At 47.6% G+C, this 23,184-nt stretch overlaps 1 protein-coding gene across 4 annotated transcripts in view; it reads left to right on the forward strand.

The window, feature by feature from the left end:
• Nucleotides 1–23,184, forward strand: part of FAN1 (FANCD2 and FANCI associated nuclease 1) — a 72,303-nt gene extending 49,119 nt beyond the window's left edge. For all 4 annotated transcript variants that reach the window (XM_073586891.1, XM_073586888.1, XM_073586889.1 and 1 more), the window contains exon 14: nt 22,969–23,184. In XM_073586891.1, coding sequence (XP_073442992.1) covers nt 22,969–23,106 — 138 coding nt within the window. In that variant the 3' untranslated portion in view covers nt 23,107–23,184. The remainder of the gene's footprint in view (nt 1–22,968) is intronic.

Consider the following 23,184-nt stretch of genomic DNA (forward strand, 5'->3'; position numbering starts at 1 on the left):
GCGTTCCGCCAATGTCTTTCTCGCTCCCTTCTATTCTAGCATTCCTCCAGGTAGGCCTGGACTGGAGTCTAGCCCCTAGTTCTCTAAAGGGGCAAGTTTCGGTGCTTTCAATTCTTTTCCAGAAGACGCTATCCTCTTGGCCGCAGGTAAAAAACTTTTTTACAAGGGGCGGCCCATGCAGTTCCTCCGTATCGGGCTCCAGTGGATCCCTGGGATTGCAATTTAGTCTTAGAGGCTCTACAAGGTTCCCCCTTTGAGCCTCTCAAGGAGGTTTCTCTATCTCTTCTCTCTTGGAAAGTGGCCTTTCTAGTGGCCATTACTTCCATCCAACGTGTCTCGGAGTTGGCAGCTCTTTCTTGTCAACCTCCTTTTTTAGTGATTCACCAAGATAAAGTTGTTCTACGGCCTCCGCCGTCCTTTCTTCCCAAGGTGGTATCTGCTTTCCACTTGAATGAAGACATCGTTCTACCTTCTTTCTGCCCGGCTCCAGTTCATCCCCGGGAATGCTCCTTGAACAGACTGGACCTGGTCAGGGCGACGAAGGTCTGCTTGGCTAGAACCGATGCGTTCCGGAAGACACTCTCTTTTCGTCATCCTAGATGGGGCTCAAAAAGGCCTGTCGGCCTCCAAGGTGACTATTGCGCTCTGGATCAGATCGGCTATCTTAGAGGCTTACCGGATAAAGAACAGAGTGCCCCCTTCTGGGATTAAGGCTCACTCGACTCGGGCAGTGGGCGCATCCTGGGCGGTGCACCACATGGCTTCTGCGATGCAGCTTTGTAAAGCTGCAACCTGATCCTCTGTTCACACCTTTGTAAAATTTTACAAGGTCCACACCTACGCTTCGGCGGATGCCCGCCTAGGAAGAAGGATCTTGCAGGCGGCGGTGGCGAGTCCGCTGACCTGATGGAAGTTTGTTTCCCACCCCAGGGACTGCTTTGGGACATCCCATGGTTCCTGTGTCCCCCAATGAAGCGATAGAGAAAACAGGATTTTAGTTGCTTACCGTAAAATCTGTTTCTCGGAGCCTTCATTGGGGGACACAGCACCCTCCCATGTTTTCAACTTCTGTACTTTGTTCTATGTAATATAGTTCTAGTTGAATTGTTGGTTTACTTTATATTCTATTGCTTCTCCTACTGCTTTCTCACTAACTGAGTAATTGAGTGCCAGTCGGTGGGGTGTATACTGCAGAGGAGGAGCTAACTTTCTTATTTGCATAGTGGCAGCAGCATACACCCATGGTTCCTGTGTCCCCCAATGAAGGCTCCGAGAAACAGATTTTACGGTAAGCAACTAAAAATCCTGTTTTTTCCGTGTGAGACACATAATAAGCAGGAACCATATGTATTAGGTAATAAAGCAATAAAGACCACCAGAATCATCCAGTAAACAATATGTATGGGTTTGTCTGGTGTCACTCAATCCTTAATATGGAGGTGGGCAGCAGTAATTACAGTGAGTATATACTGTAGGATCCTTGCTTATGTCTTATTACTTAAAGTGAACCTGTCACCAGGATTGTGCACAGTAACCTACAGACAGTGTCAGGTCGGCGCCGTTTTACTTGATAAAATGATACCTTGGGTGATGAAATCAGTCTTGTGGTTGTTGTTTAATCTGTATTTGTAGTTTATAGTTAAAGATATGCTCATGCTGCAGAGTGGGGGGGGGTCTTTATGTGACACTAATTGTATATTCATCGGTATGGGCTTATGACAGTGATCTGCCCCGTTTTATATACTGCATACAATCATGATGGCTTTGTGATTTTTTTTTTTTACCTTCAGCAAAATGGCACCTGTGCAGTAATATCTATCCCTTAGGCCTCTTTCACACATCAGGTTTTCGCCGTCAGGCGCGATCCGGCGCTTTTGACAAAAAACGGATCCGGCGAAATGCAATGCCGGATCCGGTTTCCCCCCCATTGACTTGCATTAGAGCCGGATCGAGACGGATGGCCATGCGTTTCATCCGATTTTCGCTGGATCCGGCAATGTGACGCGATCCGGCGTCTGGAAAAAACGGCTACTGTAACGTTTTTTGTCTCCGGCGAAAAAGCCGGACACGCCGGATCCGGCGTGTCCGGCTTTTTCATACAATGAAAGCCTATGAGCGCTGCAATGCGCCTGATCCGGCGACAGCCGGATCCGTTTTTTTTGGTCTGAGCATGCTCAGTAGCTCTGCCCACAAGACATATATAAAAGCAAGACAGTGTGACCCTCAGCCACACCCAACATGCCACCCAAGCCAAGAACCAGGAGCAGAAGGCAGCAGACATCTGCAGCAGCAGCACCATCAGCACCACCCCAAATGGAGCAGCATGCTGAACAACGGGAGGGGAGTCCAGCAGCAGATGAGAGACGGTAATTATCAAATCCCCCATTCCTCCAAACTAGGGCTATGGAATATCAAGATATTCATTGGCCCTTTGTTTCTCTTTATTCAACAGCCGCCCAATAGATGCAGCAGCAGCAGCAGCAGGAACACCACCCACAGCCATGGAGTCTGGCCATGAGGAAGACGGCACATCTTCTTCTGGGAGCCCTCCCTCGCATCGTCAACGTTTGACGGTAAGTTTTTATTTCCAAAATCCATCATCTCTGGAATATATGTCTATTCATTGCCTTTTATTTCAAAACAGGAATCACAAGATGAAGAGGAGCTCCCAGAAGAAGAAGGAAGGGGTGGACAGACACTTGGAGTGGGCTCACAATTGGTAAGTTTTTTGCATGAAACGCAGAAACACAACATCACACTACACACAACACATAGAAAACAATGTTCTGCAGACCACACACAGCAAACAAATGCCTACATCCAAAGACATAACATTTTTTGTTTTCTTCTCTAGTCTTCCCAATCTGGTGCTCGGCCAAGAGGTCCTCGCAGTGCCTCCCAGGGTCGTCGGCGACAGCAACGCGGCGGTCACCAGCGTGTAAGTATAAATATTTTTGCTTTGTTTTTTTTTTTGCACTTTTTATTTCATTTCTTTTGTGGAGGCTAATTATGTTATTTTTGTCTTTTTCTTTAACAGCCTTCACAGCGTGCTCCCGACTCCGACGGTGAGGATGGAGGGATTGATGTGGACCGCCTCATCGATCTCGTCAGAGAAAGGGAGCCGCTCTGGAATATGGCTGACCGCCGCCACGCTGACCTTATCGTTACCCAACGACTCTGGGAGGAAATCTGTTCGCTCCTTGTGGACCGCTGGGAGGACCTCGAAGCTCGGGCCCAGATTAAAGAGCATAAGTATATACAGTACCGGTTGCTTGATTTAAACCAGTGTTTCCCGAACTCCAGTCCTCGTGGTCCCCACGGATCATGTGTTCAGGATTTCTATTTACTTTGGAAATCCTGAAAACATGACCCCTGGGGACCATGAGGACTGGAGTTTGGGAAACACTGATGTTGTATACTAACCACTTTGTCCTTTCTCGTTTCAGGGGAGAGAATTGTGAAGCGGTGGCGGTCTGTGAGGGATCGTTTCAAGAAGGAGTTCAATAAAGAGATGCGGGCCCCGAGTGGATCTGGAGGACGCAGGAGCAAGTACAAGTACGCACGAGCCCTGTCGTTCCTCCGGGAGACAATGCTCACCAGAAGGTAAATATTACACACCACATGTGACAAAAAAATGTTTAGATGTAACTTTTTTTTTTTCAGCCAGGGCCATACCATGTCACTATTTTAATTGGTTTTTTTTCTCTTTATTCCACAGCACGGTGAGCAGCACTAGGGAGCCTGCACGATTGGACCCTTCTGAGGCGATCCCTGAGGAGACCGGCACCGAGGGACACTTCGACCGCCCCGGTACATCTGCACCTTCCCAGCCTTCCCACACATTCGACCCATCTGTCCCATCCACCAGCACAGGAGCATCGTGGCCGCCTACATTACATGAAGCTGCTGGTGAGGAGATCGCTTTCCCTTTACCCCACCCTTCTGCCCCTGCCACCTCTAGTACACCTGCGGGTACTGGGCGGCAGCGGCAGAGGGGTCAGGAAAAGAGTTATGCGCCAGAGTTCTTGCATCTGAATGCATCTTTCCAGAACTGTCTAAAAGTCTTGTCAGAGCAAATCTCCGCAGGCTTTCAGCAGATCAACTCCAGCATTCTGGAGGTGAAGACACTTCTGCAAACCATGCATTCAGAAGCAAGATCTTCGCCAAACCACACCTTTTTCAGGTCTGTTGTGGAGCGCATGGCAACACTATCTCCTACCCAGCAGATGCATGTAATGCATTCGTGCCACGGTGCTCTACAGCAGGTTACCTCCCAACCTCCACCTCCCACCACTGTAGTTCCTCCACCTGCACCCCCTCCAGCCACTTTCCATCCTCCCCCTCCTATTACATCTGCACCCCCTCCAGCCACTTTCCATCCTCCCCCTCCTATTACATCTGCACCCCCTCCAGCCACTTTCCATCCTCCCCCTCCTATTACATACCAGCAACCTCCCCAGTACCAGCAACCTCCCCAGTACCAGACATCTCCCCACTTCCAGCAACCTGCCCCGTACCAAACTCCTTCCCCGTACCAAACTCCTTCCCCATACAACTTTCCATCAACATCATCTGCTCCTACAGTCCCTGCCCAACCCTCCACTCCACCGCCCACCACCTCTTCTGCCTCCCACATGTCCACCCATTCTGTAGCTTTTTCCACACCATCACCTCTAACTGTTCCTTCCCCACCACGATCCCAGTCCTCTCTCCACACTCCCAGTGTCGAAGTGTCCCGCAGCCCCTCCAGCAGTATTTCCACCCCACACTACACAGATTTGTAATGTGTGTTTTGTAATAAAAATGCTCAGTTTTTTTTCAAACCTTTATTAAAAAAGTTTTTTTAACTTTAAAAACAGTTTACAAAAAAAAATATTTTAAATAAAAGTTAAATTGTTTACACTGGTTGTCTGTCATTTCTTTCTGCGGCGAAATATGTTTAAAAAAAAGGTTAAATACAGGGTATTTAAAAGGTAAAAAGGTATTCAAAACCAGGTATATAACTGTGGGTAAATTTTAGCTTTTTGCCACAGTTGTGTTCCTGGTTGTGTTTGAAGCAAAGTATTTCACCTAAAAAGTTGTGTTTATTGTTGGTGATTTCCTAACAATGTACACAACTTTTGTTAAAAGGTGAAATACTTTGCATAAAACACAACCAGGTACACACCTGTGGCCTAAAGCTAAAAATAGAGACCATGACAAGATAGCCAACTTTGGTTGGCAAAGGTATATACTGTTGGTACAGAAGGTACACAAGTTTGGTTGGGCGCAAATCTTTCACACTCTGTCATCCTGCCAGTGTACTCTGCCTTGAGGTGACATAAAGTATAGTGCAAAATTGTCCCTCATTACTGAAACCGACACAGAACTTCTAGTGGTAATGTCATGGTAATCTTGCAAGGTGGTTTCTTCAGAGGTGTCCTCAATGGAAATGGGTTCCTTGCAGATAACAAAATTGTGGAGTACCACGCAAGCTTTGATCACCTCGTCAACAGTTTCTGTCTTGAGGTTGATCGCAGTCAATAGGACCCGCCATTTGGCTGTCAGAATACCAAAGGTACATTCAACCATTCTTCTTTCTCTTGTGAGGCGGTAATTAAAAATGCGTTTTGGTCTTGTCAATCCTCTGCTAGAGTACGGTTTCAAAAGGTGTTCTGACAGCTGGAAGGCTTCATCCCCTACACAGACAAATGGCATAGGTGGACCAGATGTTTGCGGCAGTGGTCTAGGTGGTGGGAACTGGAAGGTGTTTCCATACAGTTTACGCCCCATGGCAGACAGTTTGAAAACTAGAGTCATTGGAGCGGCCATAGGCCCCAATATCAACAGCAATAAATTTGTATTCCGCGTCAGCGATGGCCATGAGGACAATTGAAAAATATTTCTTGTAATTGAAATATTCCGATCCCGATCCGGCTGGCTTTACAATGCGGATATGTTTCCCGTCCACAGCGCCCAAGCAGTTGGGAAACTGACATATCTGTTGAAACTTGTCAGCAATTTCAATCCACCTCTCTGTTGTGGGCTCTGGTAAAAACTCTTCAGCTAAGGAGTCCCACAGTGCACGGCATGTGTACTTCACTATTCCAGATATGGTGGAAATCCCGAGTCTGTACTGGAAATGCAGTGACGAAAGGGATTCTCCAGTTGCAAGAAATCTGTGGGGAATTAAAAAACAATAAATTAGTTTTAAATCACAGCATTACATACCAAAACTCAGCTATAACACTTGGAGATACAAACTACCACCAACAAGATTGCAGTGAAAGTGTGCTCTGATGCGAGCATATCCAATAAATGTGGCTTACCTTAAAGTCCCCATCAGACGCTCTGCGGGTGAAACAAAGAAGCGGCAATAGGTGTCCGCTTTTCTTATGAGGTGTGCAATGCGCTCCACCAAGTAATCAAAATTCTCCATTTTCATCCGAACATATCCAAAAAAATTTATCCGGGTTTCGTCGAAGGTCCATGCAGAGTGTAGAATAGACCCCACGCGTCATTCTCTTGGCTGTGATGGGGTGGATCCACAAACGTCGTCTACGATGCCTGATGCGCTGCTATCTCGCTCTCTCCTTCTCCAGAACAATCACCCTCAAACGATTCGCCTCCGCTATAAAATCCGCCAAATTCTTCAAAATATTTCCAATCACAACATCCATCTTCGCCAGTAACTTGCTCTTCTCTCCAACCTGTCAAAGAAGGGCTGTAGGAACACGCTATATATAGTTTTCCAGTAGCCAATCCCGTTCGGAAGGCCACAAGGGTCAATTTTAAAAACCGGATCCGGCGTAATCCGTCGAAAAACGGATAGAAAAACGGATGAACCGGATGAGACGGATCCGGTTTTTTCTGTCAAGAACAACGGATCCGGCACATCAGGTTTTACAAAACATTTGCCGGATCCGGCGTTCAGGCACGACGCCGGATCGCGCCTGACGCCGAAAACCTGATGTGTGAAAGTAGCCTTACCGATGTATGCTGCTGCGCATGCGCCGCCATCTTGCTGGAGGCTATTTTTATTTTCTTGCTCCAACAAAATGGTGCCGGCACATGCGCAGTAGTATCTATCGCTTGCTATTGTGCAAACGCCACTGGCACAAATTCTGCTGCAGCTCCGTTATTTTTTTCCTCCAACAAAATTGCGGCGCTTGCACAGTAGCATCTATCGTCAAGTGATGCTCTTAATTGAGAACATCGCTTGCTGATAGATGCTACTGCGCATGTGCCAGTGCCATTTTGTTGGAAAAAGAAAAATTCTGCTTCAGCAAGATGGTGGTGCATGTGCAGTGGCATCTATTGCTAAGAGAGATGCTACTGCGCAGGTGCCGTTTTGTTGGAGATTTTTTTTTCCAAAGCCAACACTTTTATATATGCAGAATGTAAAACGAAGGCAGGTCACTGTTAATAGCTAACTGGAGCACCAGATCAAGCCCCCACACAGGCTGCCCTGAAGCACGAGAATCTCAATAACTAATAATACAGATTAAACAACAACCACAAGACTGATCTCATCAACCAAGGTATCATTTTAATCAGTATAATGGCGCCAACCTGACAATGTGTGTAGGTTACTGTGCACAATTCTGCTAACAGGTTCGCTTTCATCCCGAAGCCTGTTTTCACCTTCCTGACTAGGCCAACTTTTACAATTCTGACCACTGTCACTTTGAGGTTATAGCTCTGGAATGCTTCAACGGATCCCTCTGATTCTGAGAATGTTTTCTCATGGCATATTGTACTTCATGATAGTGGTAAAATTTCTTAGATATGACTTGCATTTGTTAATAAAAAAACAGAAATTTGGTGAAAACTTTTAAAACTTCGTAATTTTCAAACTTTTAATTTTGATGACCTTAAATAAGAGTCATGTCATACAAAATAGTTAATAAATAACATTTCCCACATGTCTACTTTACTGCAGCATAATTTTGGAAACTTTTTTGTTGGCAAGTTTCCTCCTCAGTTTTGGTTTCCTGTTCCAAATGGAGCAGGATCCTGCAGGATCTTACCTGGGCCATGCATCCGCCTGTGCGGTCTCTTCGGGAACGGCAGGGGCTGCGGTCCGGAGGCAGCGTCGGGGGAGACTCCGTTTGACGGCTCCCCCCTCGTCTGGTGGCACAGTGGTAATGGCCGGGTCCGGGGAGGGCCGCCCGGTCTTACCAGGGAGCGCGCCGGTCTGGCATCCGGGAGATTTCCCCCCCCCCCCCATTCCCATCGGTGGGGGTATAGCGTGGATGGTGAGGCCATGTGCGCGCGAGCCGCGTGTTAATAGCGGTGGCGCGGGAGCAGGCCGGCGCCCGACGCTCCCATACCCCGGAAGTAATGGTTGAACTTCCGGGGTAAGATGGCGATGACGCGGCGCATGCGCCCTGTGACAGGGCGACTTCCGGGGCAACGATACAGGTAAAACAGCGCTGCAGCGCTGCAACATTGGAACATGTCGTCCCCCGCAGAGTCGCAAACCCCAGCAGGGGATTCAGCTGGGGGCAACTCCACCAGGGACCGCAGCGCCAGGACGGAGACCGCCCGCAGGAGCGAGGCAGCAGAAACCCGATCCAAACCGTCTCAGCCATCTGAACCGGTATTAAGCTTCACTGGGTGAGTGTGCAAAGCAGATGCTCTACCTATTAAGCTAACCTCCTCTCCTCCCCCCCCCCCCCCTCCCCCCTCTCTTTACCTTTGACCTCCCGTTTCAGTCAAAGAAAAAAGGAAAAACAAAACATAAAGAATGTGCATTATGTTCAGAGCCTCTCCCTGACTCCTACCCCAAAAAACTCTGCAAACAATGCATGAAAGAGACCAGGCAGGGGCCGACGATATCTTCTCAGGATATCCGAGCCATAATTAGGGAGGAAATACAAGCCATCAACCGCGCCAGCACTCCCGCAGAGTCCAGGCATAGAAAACAGGTTATTGTCAGTTCAGAGTCAGAGGAAGAACAGGGGTTAAACTCAGGCTCCGCATCCACGTCCTCATCATCATCCTCGGAGGCGGAAGGACGCGCATGTTTTCCCCTGGACAGCGTAGATAACCTGGTAAAAGCGGTTAGGAATACTATGGGGTGTGAAGAGGAAAGGGGAGCCCAGACCGCGCAGGACATTATGTTTGCGGGATTGGCAGAAAAAAAGAGGAGATCATTTCCAGTAATACCGGCAATTAAAGATCTCATCAAAAGGGAATGGGAAAAACACGACCAGAGGGGTTTTCTCCCATCCGCTTCAAAACGGAAGTACCCGTTCACTGATGAAGATCTATTAAAATGGTCTAAAATACCAAAGGTGGACGCTGTCATATCCTCCACTTCCAAACAAACCTCGATCCCGGTCGAGGACGCAGGATTGTTAGCAGACCCATTGGACCGAAAGGCTGAATCCTCGCTCAAAAGGTCCTGGGAGTCCACCACCGGGGTATTCAAACCCGCAATAGCCAGCACATGTACTGCTAGGTCAATGCTGGTATGGCTAGATCAATTAGACCAGCAGATTGAGCAAAGAGTGTCAAGGGAGAAACTGCGTGCAGCCATCCCGTTGATAAGAGGGGCAGCTGCCTTTATGGCAGACGCTTCAGCGGACACCCTAAGACTTGCAGCAAGGTCGGCAGCCCTGGTGAATAACGCCAGACGCGCGCTTTGGATAAAAAGCTGGAAAGGGGATGCACAATCAAAATCCAAAATTAGTGCAACCCCATGCGAGGGTGAGTTCCTCTTCGGAAAAGCCTTAGACGAAATTCTCGCCAAGGCAAAAGAAAGGAAAAAGGCCTTCAGTGATTCTCCCATTCCGTTTTATAGGAAAACCTTTAAAAGACGGCCATTCGGGAGAAGAAGACAATCGGACAGAACGAGATGGGCCACGAAAGACGAAAAGCAGAAGGGTACCATCTTCAGAGGGCCAACATATAGGAGAGAAAAAAATTAGAAGTTTAGACCCACCGGTTGGGGGCAGATTAAAATTTTTTTTTACCAAATGGGAACAAATTACGTTAAACCCATGGATTTTGAATATAATCAAGGAAGGAATAAAGATTGAATTCCTTCGAATCCCCTATGAGTTCTTTGTTATAACCCGCCTTAATTCCTCACTTCAGCAAAAGGCTCTCGAAGACGAGATTCGAGTCCTGCTAGCTAAAAAAGTTTTAGTTGACGTCCCTGAGGAACAACAGGGTAGAGGCTTTTACTCTCCCCTGTTTTTGGTGTCTAAACCAGACGGTACATTTAGAACCATTATTAATTTAAAGAAGCTAAATTCATTTATAAAAAATTATAAGTTCAAAATGGAATCGATTAGATCCACTATAAAGCTTCTTTTCCCAAATTGCGTAATGGCAGGGATTGATTTAAAAGATGCTTATTATCATCTCCCTATACACAACAGATTCCAGAAATACCTAAGAGTCGCAGTGGAAGTCGAGGGCAGGATTCGTCATTTCCAATACGCGGCCATGCCCTTCGGGCTTTCCACGGCACCAAGAATATTTACCAAGGTGATGGCAGAAGTGATGGCCTACCTTCGCCAAAAGGACACACTAATTGTACCATATCTAGACGACTTCCTAGTAATTGGGAATTCAGTCAAACAATGTACTGAACGTGTGACTGACGCAGTCTCCTCTTTTCAGAGCCTTGGCTGGATCATCAATATCCAAAAGTCCAGACTCGATCCGCAATCTCTCCAGACATTTCTAGGATTTCAACTAGATTCCTTGACCCAGAGATGTCTACTACCCCAGGTAAAAATCATCCTCACAAAACAAAAAATACAAGCAGCTATAGATAAACCACGTGTATCCTTAAGAGGAGCAATGTCACTATTAGGATCACTAAATTCTTGTACCCCGGCAGTCCGGTGGGCCCAGTACCATGTCCGTACACTACAACACCAGATCCTCCAGGAGGATAAGCGACATAGTGGTCGTTTACAGAGTAAAATAACCCTGTCACAAGAAGTCTTGACTTCCCTAGAGTGGTGGTTAGACGATGACCATTTATGTTCAGGAGTCCCATGGGTTATAGTTCCATCCTGTATTGTAACCACCGATGCCAGTCCCCAGGGCTGGGGAGCCCACATGGAGAATGGGTTTTATCAGGGAAGGTGGAGTAAAGAGGAATGTGATTACTCATCTAATTTAAAAGAACTGACTGCAGTGTTCTATGCTCTATACAACTTCCTTCCACAGCTCCAACAGAAGCATGTAAGGATCCTGTCGGACAATACCACCACAGTGGCATATATAAACAGACAAGGAGGAACTCGATCAGAGACTCTGATGTCTTCAGCGGCAAAAATTTTAAACTTAGCAGAAAACTATTTTTTGTCCCTCTCGGCCCTTCATATAAGAGGCGAGAGCAATCAAAAGGCAGACTTCCTAAGCCGTCACACTCTACGACAAGGAGAGTGGTGCCTCAATCGGAAGGTCTTCAGGGACATAGTAGCCGCATGGGGACAACCCGAGGTGGATCTTTTTGCCACAAGGGAGAACAGGCAGATAAAAACCTTTGCCTCCCTATCTCCGTCAGATCACCCAAACATACTGGACGCCTTTCTAGTTCCATGGAATTTCAACCTAGCATATGCGTTCCCTCCATTGATCCTCCTACCTCAAGTAATTCGGAAGATCAGAGACGACAAAGCAAGAATAATCTTAATAGCACCGTTCTGGCCAAAAAGACCGTGGTTTTCGTGGCTGCAGATTATGTCGATAACAGATCCTTGGGTCCTTCCGACTGCCAATCTACTCTCCCAAGGCCCCTTTTTCCACCCTCAAGTGCTCAGCTTGCACTTGACGGCGTGGAATTTGAGAGGCAGTTATTGAGGACAAGAGGATTCTCGGAGTCCTTAATTGCTACACTACTACAAAGTAGAAAACAGTCCACGACCCAGATTTACATTAGAATATGGAAAAAATTTCTTCAATTCCATACAGTACCTCATACAACAGAAGTTCCGATAATCCCAATCTTGGAATTTCTGCAGAAGGGGAAAGACTTAGGCTTAGCAGTAAATACACTGAAAGTACAAATATCGGCATTAGGAGCACTCTATGGCCATAATATAGCAGGCAACAAATGGATAACTCGTTTTATTACAGCATGTGAACGAATAACTCCAATCCACATACCCTCCGTCCCTACATGGGATCTAAATCTGGTCTTAGACGCCCTAACGGTAGACCCCTTTGAGCCGATCGACACAATACCCTTCAAATACTTAGCACTTAAAATGGCCCTCTTAGTATCACTAACCTCAGCTAGAAGAGTGGGTGATATTCAGGCCTTGTCAATAGATCCACCCTTTTTTCAAGAATACCAAGACAGATTGGTATTAAAACCAGACCCTGCCTACCTGCCAAAAGTGGCAACAAAATACCATAGATCTCAGGAGATACTCCTCCCAACCTTCTATAAAAATCCCTCTACTCCGGAAGAGCAGAGGTTCCATACTCTGGACGTCAAAAGAACTGTCCTAAAATGTATTGAGAGGTCCAACAGTTGGAGGCAGAGTAGGGCCCTATTTGTTTCATTTCAGGGCTGTAAGAAGGGGTATGGAGTCACGAAGAGCACCATTTCCCGGTGGATCAGAGAGGCCATTCGTTTAGCCTACTCCGCAAAAAACGAAGATCCTCCAGGGAACATCAGGGCGCATTCCACCAGGGCAATGGCAACCTCTTGGGCGGAAAAGGGAGATGTTCCGATTGAAACTATATGTAAGGCGGCAGTTTGGTCATCCCCTTCTACCTTCTATAACCACTACAGACTTGATCTTTCATCAACCTCTGACTTAAGCTTTGGCAGGACTATCCTTGGCACGGTGGTCCCACCCAGGTGATGGTCTCTGGAATCTCTCCAGTGGGTGCTGTCGTGGCGAAGAGTAAAAAGCCGGATTACTTACCGGTAATGCTCTTTTAATGAGTCCACGACAGCACCCGTTCACTTCCCCCCCTAAATATATCAATAGTTAAAGTATTACCAAATAATGGATAAGAAAGATGTTAAAATAAGAGAACATTGCCTAATCCTTGGCGGTCCTTCTGGTACTCTGAAACGTAAAACTGAGGAGGAAAGGCGGACCGCCCCTTTTATCTTTCCTGTAGGGTTTCCTGTTCCAAATGGGCGGATCCGATACCTCCAGTGGGTGCTGTCGTGGACTCATTAAAAGAGCATTACCGGTAAGTAATCCGGCTTTTTTTTTACTTTCGCAAGGGTAACAGGAGAAAATGGACCATACATTTTGTTGTGCAATTTCTCCTGAGCATGCCGATAACCCCATATGTGGGGGAAATCTACTGTATGGGCACACGGCAGGGCTCGGAAGGGAAGGAGCGCCATTTGACTTTTTAAATGTAAAATATGCTGGATTAGTGGTTGCCATGTCACGTTTGGAGAGCCCCTGATGTGCCTAAAGGTGGGAAACTCCCCACAAGTGACACCATTATGGAAATTAGACCCCTTAGGGAACTTATCGAGATGTGAATTGAGCACCTTGAACACACAGGTGCTTCACAGAAGCTTATAACGTAGAGCCGTGGAAATAAAAATCACATTTTCTCCTACGCCTCATTGGGGGACACAGAGACCGTGGGTGTTATGCTGCTGGCCACTAGGAGGACACTAAGTAAACCAGTAAAAAAAAGTTAGCTCCTCCCCTGCAGTATACACCCTCTCGCTGGATGAGATTCTCCAGTTCTTACTTAGTGTCTATAGGAGGCACTTGGGTCTGGTTTCAGACCCCACCGTTTTTATTTTTGAATTTTCTGTAAATTTTTAATTAACGGAGTGAAGGGGGCGACGGTTCCTTTCTACGGCCCGCTCTCCCCTGAACCAACAACAGGCAAGCACGTGGAGTAACCAGTCACGTACACTTTCCTGCGACGAATGGGGCTGATTCCTCTGACGATGGTTCCCTTGTGGTCGGTACTCCACGGATACAAGGGCAAGCGCAACAGGACGTAGCACAGGAGTGTGCATGGAGCAGACCTGAACAGCGCTTTTTCGGATGCCCTGAATCAGCCCCAGAGCTCTCCGTCCCCCTACCCAGAGGGTGGATCGATTGACCAATACCCCCCTGTAAAACCTCCTCCAGCTCTGCTACATCGCCTGGAGGATGAGACTGAAAGACCCTGGACAGCGACGACCTGACAACACAGGAGTAGAGGTATCGGGTCGGGTCCTTGTCCCTGGGAGAAGCGCTGACTTAGTGTCAGCGGTGGTACACCGGCACCCGGTCGCGGCCCCCCCCCGCCCGGCGCTTGCCGCGGGGAGGCCAGAAATTTAGACCCCGGCTTTTTTCGGCCTGCTAGGCCGCAATTTAAATAGCTCCGCCCTCGATAGCGCCACCCCCTCCCCGCCCCCTACAGTGGGTAGGCTAAAAATTTAGTCCCCGTCTTTTCTGGCCTACTAGGCCGATATTTGAATAGCGCGGTCCATGCTATCGTCACCGCCCCCTCTCATTCCAAACGAGATGCGCAATTCTAATCTAGGGGGCCATGTCTGTTACCCCTGCTGCAGTCATACTCTGCCGTTAACCCTTTCTGGAGCGCTATGCCTCACTCACAGGAGGCTAAACGGGCCGCTAAGAAGCACACTGCGCTTTTCTACTGTGTGTACTACCTGCAAGTCGGCCTTGCCACAGCAAGCATGACTCTCCAGTGCTCAAGCTAATCCATTATGCACGGATCGCAAACCGGCCTGCGTCCGAACCGCGCCCCGACCTGCGCTCCAACGCCCATCGTAGCCGCTGCTGATGGGCCTCCTGCGTCTGGTACCCCCGAGTGGGCTGCATCCCTGTCACGGTCGGTGGAGCCTCTGACTAAGGCTATATTCCCCCTCCGGGAGGACTGTCTGCCAAAGCGGGCTCATGGCGCGTCCCCTAGTCGCGTTCGCGCCTCAGCATCAGCGACTCCTGTCTCTCGCTCGCCCTCTCCTGAGGTTCACAGCAAGTATAACTCTGATTTTGTATCTGTCACGTCAGCCCCTCAGAATCCCCCCAACTGATCAAGAGTCGCTTGAGTCTCTTATAGAATCAGTCAACAGGATTCTGATGTTGAATGAGGAAAATATTCTCGCTCCAGCACTCCTCATTTAAGGAATAAGCGTGTGTGCTGGTTCTTTACCAGCCGTCCAGTATCATAGGGATCAGCCATAAGTGGTTCCCTGGGCAAAAGTTTACTCTGGCGAAATACCCTTTTGATCCAGACCTAATGAAGGATCGATTACAGATCCCTCCGGTGGACCCTCCTGTACCGCGTCTTGCTTCCACAACGCTCCTATCTGTTTCTGAGGGTTCCTTGGTCAGAAACCCCTCCGATCATCAAATTGACTACCTTGCCCGTTCAATTTTTTGGAAGCTTCAGGAGCGGCGTTTGTTCCATCCTTCGCTGCAGTTTAGGTCACTAAGGCATGGCCGCTTGGGCAGAAGTAATGATTACTGCCTTCCAGGGCACCAGTCTTCCTCCGGAGACAACCTCTGTTGCCAGCCAGATGATTCACGCAGCGAACTTTGTAGTGGATGCTTCTTTTCAGGCCAATTGCGCGGCTCATACTGCCGCTAATGCGATCTCCATTAGAAGAGCCCCAGGGCTCCGCGGCTGATGCCACATCTAAAAGTTTGTTGACTTCTCCCCCCTTTTCAAGCGGGTCATCTTTTTGGAGAGAGACTGGACCAGCTCATTTCTGATACTACCGGGGGAGAAGACAAGTGAATTCCTTCCTCAACAAAGGGCTGTTCGGCCGTTTTCGCTCCAACAGCCGACGTGTTTCGATTTTCTCGCAACAATTCCAGTTGGTCCTCCTCTACCTTCTCTTTCGGATCAGGTCTATCCCCGCGTGGAGACAGTGGCTCCCTGATCTCATACAGATCTAACGGTTCTTGAAAACCCAGGCCTAGGGCTTCTGGATCTAGGGGAGCCAGATCTCATAGATCTACCTAATGACGACAAATGGGTCAGGAAGCTGGTATTCTTCGGATATAATATACAATTTCTCCCCCCCCCCCCCCCCCTCAAACTTGATTTTTCCTTTCCTCTTCCTCCAAGAGAAAGACAAGAGCCTTCCTTTGGGCTGTTCAGGCTCTTCTAAGGGACAGAGTCATCATTCCGGTCCCCCTTCACGAAGGGTTCAGAAGATTTTATTCAGTCCTACTTTTGTGGTTCTAAAAGAGGACGGGTTCATGCGACCCATCTCTGGATCTCAATTGTTAATCACCTTGTCACGGTACGGCGATTCCAAATGGAAACTCTCCGTTCATTTGTCGCTCCCATGGAAAAGGGACAGTTCCTAGCATCCATCGACGTCAAGAACGCTTGCCTTCACATTCCGATCTGCCCGTCCCTCCAGTAGCTCCTGCGTTTTGCAACTCACGAGGAACCCTTCCAGTTCGTGGCCTTGCCCTTCAGACTCGCCACCGCTCCCAGGGTCTTTACCAAGGTCATGGCGGCTGTCATGCCCATTCTTCACCCTCAGGGAGTGGTACTGTTACCGTATCTGGACGACCTGCTCATCAAGGGTCCGTCCCTTCCAGTCTGCAAGGAATCTGTGGACAACAGTAAATACTCTTTCCCACCTAGGGCGGAAGATAGACTGCAAAAAGTCTCTCCCAGGACCGGCCCACACTTCCCGCGGATTCACCACTCTCCCTCCAGGAGAGACCCAAGCCTTACAACAAGCAGAGCGGCCGCTTTCTCTCTCCATTCGTTTTCAGCATGAGAGATCTCGGAAAGATGGTGGCAGCGATGGAAGCAGTTCCATTTGCACAGTTCCACCTCCGTCCCTTACAACATGCATTGCTGTTAGCTTGGGACAAGAACCCGTTCTCCCTGGACCATCGGATTTCTCCGTCCCTGCGGGACAGGCAAGCCCTCAGGGAGTAGACACAGAGGTTCTCCCTGAATCAAGGGAGGTCTTTACCCACAGTAAGATGGTTGGTAGTAACCTCCGACACAAGTCTCCTCAGTTGGGGTGCGGTCCCTCGTCACCTCACGGCACAAGGTCATTGGTCAACCCGGGAGTCACGTCTCCCCATTAACTTTGGGAGATAAGATCAATCAGATTAGCTCTAAGGAGTTTCCACCATCTCTTCGCAGGTCTCCTCATCAGGTCTCAATCCGACAACGCCACGGCTGTAGCGTATATCAACCGTTCGGGAGGTTTTTCGGGGCAGGATGGCCATGCACAAAGTGAGTTTCATCTTCCATAGGGCTGAGACCAACCATTCGCCCATCTCAGCAAGCCACATCCCGGGCTTGGAAAATTAGAAGATAGATTTTCTCGGTCACCAAGACGAGGAGGTGGTCTCTTCATCCGGAACTCTTTCCGCAGATTTGTCATCGTTGGAGGGCTCCGGATGTGGATCTCATGGCCTCAAGACTAAACAACAAGGTTCCTCGGTTCATTTTCCGATTGCGCGATCCTTGCGCCATCGAAGCGGACGCTCTAGTTCTGCCATAGCTCCGGTTCCGGCTCTTGTACATCCCCCCCCCCCCCACACTTCTCTTGTTTCCGAGGACCATCAAGAGGATTAGAGCGGAGGTAGTGCCAGTGATCCTAGTCGCGCCAGACTGGCCACGCTGAGCATGGTATGCAGAACTAATACAACAAGTCGCCGACGTCTCCTGGCGACTTTCATATCATATGGATCTACTCTCGCAGGGCCCGATATATCACCAGAACTCCGGGGTCCTGTCTTTGACAGCATGGCTGTTGAATCCTGGTTTTTAGCTCAGGCTGGTTTCCCTCACGACGTGATTTCCGCCATGATTAGTAACAGGAAGCCTGTGTCCATGCGCATCTATCACTGCACCTAGACAACCTTCCTTTTTTTGTGGTGCAAGGTTCATGGTCGATCACCTCCGGTATTTTCCATTCTGGCCATATTGGAATTCCTTCAATCCGAATTAATATCAGGCCTTGCGCTTAGCTCGCTCAACGGCAAAATTTTGGCCTTGTTGGTGGCAATTTGTGTTGGAAAAGCACTAAGATTCAGCTCAAGACGTTCATTCAGGGAGTTTCCCATGTGGCGTCTCCTTATAGATGACCATTTGACTCATGGAGCCTTAACCCGGTTCTCAGGGCCTTTCAGGAGGTTCCTTTTCGAACTGCTGCAGGATGTGTCACTGATATCGTCCTCTCTTGGAAGGTGGTCTCTCTAGTGGCAACTATGTCAATCAGACGAGTTTCGGAATTGGCAGCCCTTTCCTGCTGTTCTCCGTTTGAATTTTCATCAGGAAAAGGTAGTTCTCAGGATGTTCCCGTCCTTCCTGGACAAGGTCCTCTCCTCTTGCCATCTCAACGGGGAAATTGTTTTGCCTTCCCTTTGTTCCGGCGCCAGTCCATCGCATTAAGAAGGCCCTCCACACTGTGGATGTGGTTAGGGCGCTGAGACGGTACATCTCGTGGATGGCTCCTTTCCACAAGTCAGATGCCCTGTTCATACTTCCAGACGGGCATAGGAAGGGTCCAGCCAGGTTGATTCGCTTGGCGATACAGGTATCCTACAGTGTCAGGAACGCGCCTGTCTCAGCAGGGATTAAGGCGCGCTCTACCCGGTCAGTGAGTGCCTCTTCGATCTTTCGGCACCAGGCCTCGGCAGAACAGGTCTGCAAGGCTGAAACTTCGTCCAGTCTGCATACTTTTACAAAAAGTTACCAAATTCATTCTCGGGCCTCTCCGCAAGGCTGCAACTTGGTCCAGCTTGCGTACCTTTACAAACATTGCCTAATTCATTCTCAGTCTTCTGCGAATGCAGATCTCGGCAGACGCTGCCTGCAATCGGCAGTGCCACGGTGTTCACTCAGTAGTACATGGGGTATTAGCATATGTATGCTCCCCACCCAGGGACTGCTTTAGGACGTCCCACGGTCTCTGTATCCCCCAATGAGGCGTAGGCGAAATAGGGATTTTTGTGTACTCACCATAAAATCCTTTTCTCCGAGCCAATCATTGGGGACACAGCACCCACCCTTTTTAGCCTATTGGCTCACTGTAGCATTTTTAGGTGTTGATATTGTTATGGTTATTGTTAACTGTTTATGCTCCTACTGCTTTTTTCACCAAACTGGAGAATCTCAGTCAGCAAGAGGGTGTATACTGCAGGGGAGGAGCTAACTTTTTTTCTGGTTTACTTAGTGTCCTCCTAGTGGCCAGCAGCATAACACCCACGGTCTCTGTGTCCCCCAATGATTGGCTCGGAGAAAAGGATTTTACGGCGAGTACACAAAAATCCCTATTTTCCAAAAGAAATCTTTTATAGCTCCATATTTTGCACTTTCATAAGGGTAACAGGTAAAATCGCTCCATACAATTTGCTGTGCAATTTGTCCTGAGTATGCCGATACCCCATATGTCGGGGAATACTACTGTTTGGGCACACAGCAGAGCTTGGAAGGGAAGGAGCGCCATGACTTTTTGAATGTAAAATTTACTGGAATAATTAGCAGATGCCATGTAGCGTTTGGAGAGCCCCTGATGTGCCTAAACAGTGGAAACCACCCTCAAGTGACCACATTTTGAAAATGATAACCCTTTGGGAATTTATCTACAGATGTAGTGACGATTTTGACTCCATGGGTGTTTTCCAGAACCAGGCAGTAGTGGATGATGCAGAGTGAAAATTGTAAACTGCTGTTGTAGTGACCACTACTTTATGCCCAGGTCGGGCTTCTGGAGACATGCACCTGTAAATTAGGCAGACTCATCACTACAGAAATGCCAAATGTGGGTGCTAAACGTTGTTCAGGCACACTGGCAAGGGAGGGGGCATTTGGATTTGACAGTACAGAATTTCCTGAATTTCTCTTGAGGAGCATGAAGCCATCAGTAACGTAGAAGCCCCTATATTTCCGTTAAAAGATGAGGGACCTGAGCGAGGGCTTGCTTTTTTCGTGGATTAAGGCAAAGCTTTTATTGGGAACATTTTACATAACGTTAGGGGTCACATTTATCTGTCGCTCTACACTGAGCACTTTGGGGTTTCCATCTAAATCTCCGAGTGACGTGACAGATGAAACCCAGAGGGATCCATTCACTATAATGAGGCAGCAGATTTACTTTGGACTCCGTCTGGCCTCTGTTCAGCGGTGTCCTTTTGTGCACAAAACTATGGCAGACGGCTTTTATGCAATCCTAAAAAGACAGACACCGCCGGATCATAGGTCCTATGGCGCCCAGTGCCTCCTCATTATAGGGAATCTTTCGCTGGGGGTTCTATCTGAATCACATATTTCAGAGATTTACATGGAAACCCTGGTGTAAGCTCTCACTGCAGAGCGCAGGATAAATGTGCGCCGAGCCTTACTGCAATCTTCTTTGGGAGTCAGAATGAAAAAAAATCAACAGTATGTGAAGAATTGGTTTTATTTAATGTTTATGTCGTTCCTCGTGCAGTATAAGTGATTAGGTGACTTTATTCTTCGGGTCTGTGTGATTTTAGCGATACCAGGTTTTAAATCGGGCGTCTATGTTTGGCTGCTGTCACACACTAAAAGACACTTTATTGCATCACCATATTTTGAGAGCTATAATTTTTTCATATTTCGGCCAACAATCATGTGAAGGCTTGTTTTTTGCCGGACGAGCTGACGTTTTTATTGGTACCATTTTCTTCGGGCACCTGACATTTTTTGATTGCTTTCTATTACGATGTTTGGGAGACAGAATGAACAAAAACAATTTGTTGCTTATACCGTTTTGTATGTGGTAAAATTGGCAAGACTGCTTTAGTCTTTGGGTCAGTACGACTATAGTGGTACCACAGTTTTGTTTGTTTTGGCACTTTTACACATTATTTTATAGAAAAAAACTTTTGCATCCCTTTTATTCTGAGAGCTATAACGTTTTTATTTTTCTGCTGATGGAGCTGTATGGTGGCTTGACTTTTGCGGGACAAGATAACGTTTTCAGAGGTACCAATTTTATTTACATCCATCTTTTTGATCGTGTTTTATTGCACTTTTTGTTCGGCAGTATGATGATAAAGCATTTTAACATTTTTATGGTGTTCACTGAAGGGGTTTAATTAGCGGGATAGGTTTATAGAGCGGGTCGTTAATGATGCGGTGATACCAAATGTGTACTTTTATTTACATAAATATTTTCCGAGTAAATAAAAAATTTTTATTTAAAAATTTTTTTTCAAAATTCCTAACATTATTACATTGTCTCAGTATGGGATATCACTATATAATGTCAGATCGCTGATCTGACACTTTTCACTGCTTAGTATCAGATCAGCGATCTGACAGGCAGGAAAGGAGGTATGCCAGCACCTGCTCTCTCAGCAGGCGCTCACAAGCCACCTCCCTGCAGGACTCCGTGGCCATCTCGGTGCCGGGGGTCTCCATGGAGACCATGAGGCCAACACGATCGTATCGCGATGACCTGATGGCAGCGAGCCACCTCCCTGCTTGATGCTTCTCTATGCCGCTGTCACTACTGACAGCAGCATCAGAGGGGTTAAATGCCCGGTGCTAGCACCAATCGTGGACGTTCCTGCGGGGCGTCAGCTGTCTCCCGCACCTGATGGCCGCGGCACTCAGTGTGAGACCGCGCGATCGGTGCACCGTACTAGTACTGCTGTTTTGCAGGAACGCAATTTCCACAGAGCAGTATTAGTATTGGGCATGTCGGGAAGGGGTTAAATTAGGAGGTATGCCCTACAGAGACACCAGCTTTTTCGGTGCATTTACTACTTTATATTCTACTGCTAGATATGATGTATCTGAAAGGAGGTGTAGTTATAAAAAAAAAACAAAAAAAAAACAACACTGTTTGGCCTTGTGCACACAAGCAGGATTTTAAACCCTTTCAGATCAATCAAATATTAATACCTTATGCAGTCGCATTAACGTTTAAAGTATGAATTCTGCAAAAAGACAAGGAGGTGAATTTATTATTTTCAGCTTTTTTAAATGACTTTTCTAAAGGTCCCGTTACATTTAGCGATGCACCAGCGATCCTGACAGCGATACGACCCGGTCAGGATCGCTGGTGCGTCGCTAGTGAGCTGCCAAACAGGGAGATCTCACCAGCGATGCAACAGAGGTCGTTGGTCGCTACTTACCTGTCAGACGAGGCGATGAAAACGTCCTCCCTCCCGCCCTCGTCGGCGCCAGCAGGAAGTGGCCGAGAAACGGCCCAGGACGTTCTCGCGCGATCAGCGATAACCAGAGGGGGAGCCGGTCGGAGGTAAGTATCACACATCGCTGCTACGTCACAAAATCGGTGACGCTTTAGCGATAGCGATCTCGCTTAGTGTGACTGTTGATAATGTTTGCAGAAAGATTTTTTTTGTAATGCTTTTTATAGCAGAACATCCTACAATTCTTAAATATTGCAGATTAGTCTTCACCTGTGCAAAAGAACAAAATGTTAGATTTTAGTAGTGGCATACAATGGAGCAAAGAATTGACACTTCCAGTTTGAAGTGGGAAAAAAAGGGGAACAAGCACAATGATGAATTGGCCTGTGAACCCCAGTTATAGTGCTGGGAAGATCAAGACACAAGATGGAAATTACTTAGAAATTGGGCGTAGGTTCAGCTTTTCAGAATCCAAGCTTGGAGAATTCTTCTTAAAAGAATTCCAGCAGTATAAGTCCCATTCTGATGCTCCTTCCTTGTAAAACTGATAAATCTGTTCCTGTAACTTCCACTGGGAACAGTGTAGTGTCCAGTGGTATCATGGGTGCTGCTAGATCATCTCTCCGCATGTGGTCAAACTACAGCTCTCAGCATTGCATGACAGGAACCGGCTTAGGAGATGTAGTTTTACAGCAGCTGGAGTGCCGCAGATCTCTGCACTGGCCAGATAAAGCCGAACAGGAAAAACGCTGAGTGCATTGACACCAACTAATAAATGTGAACTGAGGATATAATGAACGGTTAAGACCCAGTATATTGGAACGATGGCTACACATCTGCTTTATTCTGCAGAAGGGAACAGTTTTTAGATATATTTATTATCTATAATTTTCTCCTCTTGTAGCTGGTGGAAGTAAAGGGACCCAACGATCGCCTGTCACATAAGCAAATGGTCTGGCTGCATGAACTGAGGAAGATGGGAGCAGATGTAGAAGTGTGCCATGTTGTTGCCATTGGGGCCAAGAGTAACAGACTGAGCTGATTACCCTGTTTGTACAATGTGTATATTAACAACTACTTTCTTAAATAAACTTCAATAGTGTAATTTTCTTATAAATCA

This window comes from Dendrobates tinctorius, unplaced genomic scaffold (assembly GCF_039654945.1).
Source record: "Dendrobates tinctorius isolate UK_male_01 unplaced genomic scaffold, ASM3965494v1 ptg000097l, whole genome shotgun sequence".
NCBI lineage: Eukaryota > Metazoa > Chordata > Amphibia > Anura > Dendrobatidae > Dendrobates > Dendrobates tinctorius.